This window comes from Otolemur garnettii, unplaced genomic scaffold (assembly GCF_000181295.1).
Source record: "Otolemur garnettii isolate 467f Iridium unplaced genomic scaffold, OtoGar3 scaffold00037, whole genome shotgun sequence".
Lineage (NCBI taxonomy): Eukaryota > Metazoa > Chordata > Mammalia > Primates > Galagidae > Otolemur > Otolemur garnettii.
Genome location: NW_003852432.1, coordinates 4124029 through 4132928, shown reverse-complemented (window position 1 = coordinate 4132928; position 8900 = coordinate 4124029). Strand labels below are relative to the sequence as shown.

At 33.4% G+C, this 8900-nt stretch overlaps 1 protein-coding gene across 3 annotated transcripts in view; it reads right to left on the bottom strand.

The window, feature by feature from the left end:
• The window catches only part of POT1 (protection of telomeres 1), a 68207-nt gene that overhangs the window by 13479 nt on the left and 45828 nt on the right, over nucleotides 1-8900 (bottom strand). For all 3 annotated transcript variants that reach the window (XM_023513228.1, XM_003789772.3, XM_023513229.1), the window contains 3 exons: nucleotides 6392-6448; nucleotides 2897-3053; nucleotides 762-967 (listed from right to left, as the gene is read on the bottom strand). In XM_023513228.1, coding sequence (XP_023368996.1) covers nucleotides 762-967; nucleotides 2897-3053; nucleotides 6392-6448 — 420 coding nt within the window. The remainder of the gene's footprint in view (nucleotides 1-761; nucleotides 968-2896; nucleotides 3054-6391; nucleotides 6449-8900) is intronic.

Below are 8900 nucleotides of genomic sequence, written 5' to 3'. Positions count from 1 at the left end.
AAAAGCAATACCAATCTTTATATCCATGTATATCCACGTACATTCATATTTTCTAAAATGATTACATATTAACTTTATGATAAAAATGTCAGCAACAAAATGATAATACATAACAAAGGCAAGTTCATTTATAAAGTAAAACTAAGTATTCCTCTAATGCAAATTGATTATGATGTTTTTCCCTTATTCAGAAAAGTTATGAAGGAAAAGGCTCAAAGAAAATAATTAAACTTCAAATTTGGCATGACAAGAATGTTTTTATAATAGACAAATATTAAATAAAAAATTAGACAAAAATATAAAAGAGATGAAAAAATAAACATGACAAGTTTTGTTCTGTTTGTTAAGTCACCTTTACTTGTTTCACTGTTTCCTGTCTTGATTTAGATATCAATAGATATTTTCACTCTAGTTTTATGAAACAACAGTGACATCCAGAGGCCAAGAAAATAGCAAGTGTACATAAGCAATCAGCCTCTTTAGTATAATCAACACAGAATTAACAAAATTATATGCAGGAAACAAACAACATGGGCGAATGTAAACACCTGAGTTTAATATATAATTTTAAGACTGTGTGTCTATTAGATATATAAGAATCTAGTTAATGTATATAACATGTATTCATTCCATTTAATGAAATTTAACACTAGTTTTACACTACATGCAATAGGTTGCCTATAAAATATATTTAACTCTAATTAATTATACAAAATATGCAAAAGCAGTATTCTAACAAAACAGTAACTTAAATATCCTACCTTCTATCAAAATTAGACATTCATTTGAAAGTGGAAGAATACCACCATGTTTCACAAAATGAACAGCTACTTTTCGTCCTCCTTGATCTTCCGTGGTCCAGACTTTTGAATCATATAATAATGTATTTTGTAGTTTGTCATCTTGGGTTTTAGTTGCACCATCTTGTAAAATCATATCCAAATTGCCCTCATGTGGAACTTCTTGCCTAAAATCATTGTCAATGAAATAGAAAACAATTTTTCTATAAGCTTGAAAATTCCAATTTAACACATTTTTTAATTAAAAGATAATGTTTTATATGCAGATGAGTCAGCTACTTTTCCTTAAATTATGGAGATATTTCACTTTGTAGACTAAATAACTTTTATTCAACAGATACATATTTGCTATTTTGTGGCTAAGTATGTCCACATCATAATTGTATTAACTAGTGGCAATTTCCATGTCTTGTTTTGTGATACCCTCATGGAAAGTTAATTATTTCTAGTACAAATTTTTTCTCTTTTAAAAGGAATGCTAAACTTCCCAGTGAGATTAAAAAATGAAGCAGTATATTGTCTTCACTACATTTAAATATCCACTTATTACTTAAGTAAAAGAGCGCATATATTAAGCCAATATTGCTTTCAATTTCCTTTAATAATTTTTCTTTAATTTTATGTAGAAATGGGGTCTTGCTATGTTGCCCAGCTGTTCTTCAACTTTTGCCTTGGTCTCCCAATGTTCTGGGATTAAATGGCATGAGCAAACATATCTGGCCATCTTTTAGAAATTAATGATTTTTTAAAGTCACATGGTTAAGTATCATGTAGTGGAAATGGCATCATTTGGCATCATTTGCCTTGCTTGTCACCAACTAGCTATGTAACCTTAGGTAGTCTTTATTTTCTGACACAACGTCCTTATTTGCTTAAAAATGATCATAAAGGGTAGTTTTATTTTGTAAAGCTATGTGATTTTATAGAATTCAACGAATGAAATTTGATAATACATGAAGAATTATCTAAAATCCTTTAAAAAGACTCTTCAAATAATATTATACTCGTATTTTGCAGGGAAAAACATATATACATTAATACACAGACATTCACAAACAATATATAAACATACAAATATATAAAGGCATTTGTGTGCATTTATACACTGTAGCATGTTACAATGAAAATTTAATATATAGTATCCAAATGTACATATCCATCAATTGCCTACATTTAAAAAAACATACTTTTATATATTTAGAGAAAAAACAGGCAAATTACATTAAAAAAATGAACAGGGATTAAAAGTAATTTTCTTTTTTTTTTTTTTGAGACAGAGCCTCAAGCTGTCTCCCTGGGTAGAGTGCCATGGCATAGCTCACAGCAACCTCCAACCCCTGGGCTCAAGCGAGTCTCCTGCCTCCGCCTCCCAAGTAGCTGGGACTAGGTGCCTGCCACAACGCCCGGCTACAACGCCCGGCTATTTTTTTTTCGGTTGCAGCCATCATTGTTGTTTGGCGGGCCTGGGCTGGATTCGAACCCGCCACCTTAGGTGTATGTGGCTGGTGCCTTAGTCACTTGAGCCACAGGCGCCAAGCCAAGAGTAATTTTCAGAGTATGTCTTATGCTGGTAGTATAGTAACAAGATTATAGAACAGTCTCATAAATTTATTTATATAATAATTGAAATAAAAACACTGATAAATTCTCAATTACAAAATAAAATTTAACTTATATATTATATTCTAGTTATTAACCAGGACAGAAATATTTCCAACAAGTCTTTCTGCATTACTTCATTACTTAGAATTCTTTTCAAAAAAATTCAGTTATTTTATATTTAAGAAGATACTTCTGTGGCATATGAGAAAGTCTCTCCAAACACATTCATAATTTATTATTTTCCATCTGTATTTATCAGAGCTACGAAGTTAAATTTCTGATCTGACAAAAATAATAAATAAAAGTGGGTACTAAGAAAGAACCGTAAGGACTTCCTTTCTAAGAATTTAGTATTTTCCCTTGAGAACATTAACAGTCCTTCAACTATAAAAAAATCACTACTTATTCTGAGGACTTAAAATTAAATATATGTCCAAGTACATACACAAATAATTAGAAATAAAAACTTCTGTTTTACTATGGAAAATACTTACAGTGAATGACATTTAGGACAAAGAAGTTTAACAGACTGAAAGAGTTTCCTGGGTTTATATGACCTCAATTTTGCTCGGATGCGATATTGTTGAGGAGCTTTTTGTTTCAAAATGGCACATAGAGGTGTTTTCTCTAAATATTGATGATCTGTAAGTACTGCAAAGAGTTTTTGTATTAAATCAAAATAATCACAGGAAACATAAGTATATTCCCAACATACAGTCCCCTAAATCTGATTAACTTAAGCTCTGTTAACTGTCAACTCCATGAAAAGGAGAGTTACACCTTTGTTCCCTGATGTGCACTGAAGGCACAGCAGCACAGTGCCAGGCACCGCAGATACTCAGCAAATGTCTGCAGAATAAATGCTGGATAATTTTGGAAAGGAAGAATTAAGTTCTCTATTAAGCATTTAAAAAATCTTTATATAGGACTACTCCTGGATAACTCAGGGAAAACACTGAGGTTTATTTAACCAAGAAATTAATATGCTACTTGTAAAACATTTTAAAATATTAACTAAAATACTGATTTCTTAGACATCTGTGATAGGCAACAGTTAAAGTTCTAATTGCTATTTGCTACAAAAAAAGGTAACATAACATATTTGCTAAGTATCTGTCAAGCTTCTGTCCCTGGTATTTGAAATTAACGACTCTTTACCAAACTGTCAATTACAGAATCACACTGTTACCAGTGAGGACATTAGGAGTGACCCAGCTGTCATGGTGGAATAGTTAGTGAAGAAGAAGTTTAGGGAATGGTGGGAGGAAAGAGAAGAGAAGGAGAGGGAGGCAAAAGAGGAGAAATTAGAGTCACACTAGAAAAAGAGAAGTCAGATAAAAGCATGAGGGACAATTCCATGAGAAATGAAGAGTCTCCTCAGCTAGCTGAGGAAAGAAGCCTGGGACTACAGTGGGCAATTTATATCGGGCAAGTGTAAAATTGCTGCTGACCCTGATAAGACCGCAGGCCTACCTGCATGCTATACCTTCCAGCTTAACACTGGTATGCTGTGTTCATACCTCCTGAACCTCAAAGGGTGGGACAATTCCTTTCTGAATCTAGCTTGAATCCAACTAAACTCTTCTTGAATTAATTTTTCTTCAAGGAGCAAATGGCCAAGAATTTACAGAGGAATACGGTTTCTTTTCTTTTCCTTTTTTTTTTTTTTTAAGTCATAGGCAGACTTTGTTAATTTTGGGTAAAATACTTAGTGATAGTGGCAATTAATTCAAACTGACATTTTATGATAAAGTTATTACTTTTTCTTTCTTTCTTTTTTTTATTAAGTCATTTGTACATAGATCATGAATATATTTATGCCATTATGGGATTCAATGTGTTGATAATTTATATAAATTGGAGGTTAATTTTTCATTTAAAAATACTTTTAAACTTAAAAAGAAATTGAAGAAATAATACAAAGATCTTCTGTATAGCCTTTACCAAGACTCACCAATTGTTAACATTCTGGCACATTTATTGTTGTCTCATGTCTGTTTTTATCTCTGTCACCTTCTACTGAATAATTTGAGAATAATTTCCACAAATTATAGCCCTTTTCTTTAAATACTCCAGTGTATATTATATATGAAGACATTTTATTGACATAATTTCAGTGCAATTTTCAATATCAGACCATTTATCAACTCAACAGACAGTATTCAAGATTTTCTAGTTGTTTCCAAAATGTTCTCTTTAGCATTTTATTTTGGGTCCAGGATCTAATCCTGAACAATGTTTTACATTTATTTTCATGTCTCTGGACTTAATGCGAAATGGCTCCTCAGTTTTTCTTTGCCTTTCATGACATTAATACATTTGAAGAGTACAGGCAATTTATTTTGTAAAATAAATATCAATTTGGGCATGTCTGGTTTTACCTCATGCTCAGATTCAGGTTATGCATTTTTTTCAGAAATAAATAAATGGTATTGTGTGCTTCTCAGTGCATCACATCGAGAGTCACATAACGTCAGTGTTTCTGTAACTGTGGCTCTAATTCTGTTCACCTGGCTAAGGTGGTGTCCAACAGGTTTCTCAATTATAAACTTGCTATTTGCCCTCGTAATTAGTAAGAAAGTGCTTGGGAAAAGGTAAATATCCCACTCTTCATCAAATATTTAGCATCTTGATAGTTTGGAATCCACTGATTCACAACTAAATCAACAGTTGTGTAAAACTGTAAAACTGTGATTTTTTTCTAATTTCATCACTCCTTTTATTAATTGCCATTCTACTTTAAGGAATAGATTTCTATTCAACCCCATTTATTTGTTTTTATTTTGTTTATTATTAACACAGGCTCATGTAATCATACTTTATTCAATGATTTCTAATCCATCGCTAATATTTATTTTGGTGCTCAAATTGTCCCAGATTTGACCTGGTTTATCATATGCCAATTGTTATGTTCCATCACTGAGAACTTGTTTACTTTTGGGCATTACGAGATGTTCCAGACTAATCTTGTAATTTCCTTGTCCTAGTCCTAGAATCTGTGATTTCTCCAGGGAACGCTGATCCATTTTAGGGAGAAATACTATTTATAAACCAAGATCTGTGCATGAGCTGTGCTCACTGCAACTAGAGGGCCACTGTCTCTCTTCCCTTCACTGACAGAGACAGGGCATATATGAATACACATTCATACAGATGCACACACATGCACCCTACATTCATATAGTTTATATATCCATTATGCATACACATATCTAAATCTGTATATGTATTTCTGTATGTACCTATAAAACCACAAGTACATTACGGACCTCCAATACACATTCATACAGATGCACACACATGCACCCTACATTCATGCAGGGGAGTTTATATATCCGTTATGCATACACATATCTAAATCTGTATATGTATTTCTGTATCTACCTATGAAACCACAAGTACATTACAGACCTCCAATACCTCAAGTTCTCACTCAGCCTTCTCCCATTCCAAGTTTGTATCTTCTTTCTCCAATATGAGAAACTTGTATTTCATAATAATGTATTATTTAATAGACATCTGCTCAAAAAGGATTCTTCTGGAATTTTTTTTATCTTAACTGAAATAACAGAAGTGTGTAATAGATCTATTATCATTGCTAACATTAAAGTTTGGGGCATCACTGAAAGGAGCTCCTTCATGGCACACTCTTAAATGTATCACGTGAATTGATTAAAATTAATGTCATAGAACATATTTTATGTACTAAAGCTAAAAATATATCGCACTATTGAAAGTATAGTAATATCTTTTATAAATTTTAGAAATATATGACTTAAAATATGCATTCAATGTAAAGCTATGTATCTTCATGAGTTCAATTTTATTCCAATGTAGGATGGGGGAGGAGAAACGTAAATATGGACATATTTTTGCCCTCATGGGTGTATGTTCTCACTCTTAGACAGGAATGGATCAGTCAGGAACGATAAAGACAACTACTCTGCTCATTACTGTGCCTGCACCTAAACAATGGTCTATGGTCTTACTTGTAGCAGATAGCTGTTGACATCTTTCGACCTCATACAGTGATACGGATCCGGAGCCTACAGGAAGGAGAAGAGAAAAGAGTTACAGGTTTTAAATCCATTATAAATTAAATATGTAACTGAAAACTATAAACCACTGCTAAGAAAAACTGAAGAAAATATAAATAAATGGTGAGCTGTCATATTCATGATTTAGAAGGCTCTCTATTGTTATCAGTTCTCCCCTAATTAACCTATAGATTTAGCATAAGTCTAGTCAAAATAACAGAGGCTTCATTATAGATATTGACAAGCAGATGCTATCACTTATATGGAAAAGCAAAAAATCTAGAATATGGAATAAAATCTTGAAAAAGAAGCACTGAAGGACTTAGACTACATGACTTCAAGACTTACTAAAAAGCTACAGTAATCACGGCAACATTGTACTGGCGTAAGGGCTGATAAGTCAACAGAATAGAGAGCTAAAAATAAATCCACATGGTCTTTTGACTTTTGACAAAGGTAGCAAAGCAGTTCAAAGGGAAAGCAAAACTCTTTAGCAAACAGCACTGCAACATCTGGAAATTCGTATGGAGAAAAATGCGTACTTCATACAATAAGCAAGCATTGAATAGAAAGCCCTGAAACAAGCCCACATTTTTGCCCACCAGACTTTTTTTTCCCCTTTTTAGGGAGAGGGTCCTTCTCTGTCACCGAGGCTACTGTGCAGTGGTGTGATCAAAATTCATTACAGCTTTGAACTCTTGAGCTCAAGTGATCCTCCCAGCTAAGTCCTGAGAAGGTAGGACTGCAGGTACTGCCATCACATCTGGCTAATTTCTTTTTTAAAATTTCCTGTAGAAATAGAGTCTTGCATGTTGCCCTGGGTAACCTCTTAACTCCCAGCCATAGGTAATCTTCCTGCATTGGCCTACCAAAGCGCTGAGATTACAGACAGATGTGAGCCACTGTTCCTGTCTCCTTCTTGATTTTTGACAAAGACATAAAAATGATCTAAAAAGAAAACAAATAGTCCCTCAACTAGAAATTCATACTAAAAAGAGAAATGTCCACCTCAAACAATACTACAAAGCATTAAAAAAGAAATTACTGTTACATGCAATAATGTTAATAAATCTCAAAGACATGGTATGTACAAAAGAGTACAAATACATAATTCCATTATTTTGAAGTTCTAGAACAGGCAAATTTAGAGGGATTTGGGTTACATAATGTTACACATTCATGAAACTATATAAAATGCTAAATTATCCATTTCATGTAATTTTACCTCAAAAATAAAAAAAATCCTAAGCAACTACTGAACTTGTCAATTATTTTCAAACTGAAGTGTTCAGAAAATATACTGATGCTTGTGCAACTTACTTTGAAATCCAGCAAAAAATAAGATGAATTGATGAATCAAAGGAGGGACAGAGACCCACATGTGACAGAGCAAAGTATTCCCTGGAGAATCTAAGTGGTGGGCATATGAGTGTACACTGTACAACTGCTTTAACTTTTCCATAAGTTTGAACATTTTTATTATGTTGGAAAAACACATTGTGAAAGAAATAAAAAGTGAGGTGGATTAAATAGGACACTTATAAAATTTAATAGAGTGACCTGATGAACATCATAAAATAGGAGTTTAACAAAGTAAAAGTCGTAATCACAGCAGTAAAGTTTCAAAATGCTTTCTAAATGAAGAATTCACTTGAATTCATTGAAAAAATATATATTTTACAATTACTTAGCTTATATTTTATTACATATAATGGCATATTTTGTGTTTACAATTTATTTTATAGGACCTCATACACCATATGCAGTACCAGTCCTTTCCCTCAACACTGCTAACAAATCCAAAGCAAAGCGGACTTCTCAAGCTGGCATGGTACATTTTCAATGAATCTGATCTATTAATTAACATCTGCCATTCCAACATGACATGTAAACAATGCAGAAATCTTGAAATTGATAAAATATGTGTAGAGCATATCCATGGTCTCCCACAAATTGATAAGAAAAAGATAAAGAATCCAACAGAAAATCAGATAAAAGGTAAGAACAGACAATCTAAAGAAGAGACAATAAAAAGAGCTAATGAGTACATCATAAGATTTTCAAGTGACCAAATAGGAAAATTAAGCTAACATGCCAAGTTGATAAAAAAATTATACACAGTGTTAACCTCCAATACTGCGAAGGTATGAGCAAAGTACATTCTCCTGCAGAGTTATTTGGAGATAAATATCTATGGCCTTTTCAGTAAATAAACTGGTAGCATCTGTTAAAATATGCACCTTCCGGCTCGGCGCCTGTGGCTCAAGCGGCTAACGCGCCAGCCACATACACCTAAGGTGGCAGGTTCGAATCCCCAGCCCGGGCTCGTCAAACAACAATGATGGCTGCAACCAAAAAATGGCCAGGCGTTGTGGCGGGCACCTGTAGTCCCAGCTACTTGGGAGGCTGAGGCAGGAGACTCGCTTGAGCCCAGGAGTTGGAGGTTGCTGTGAGCGTGATG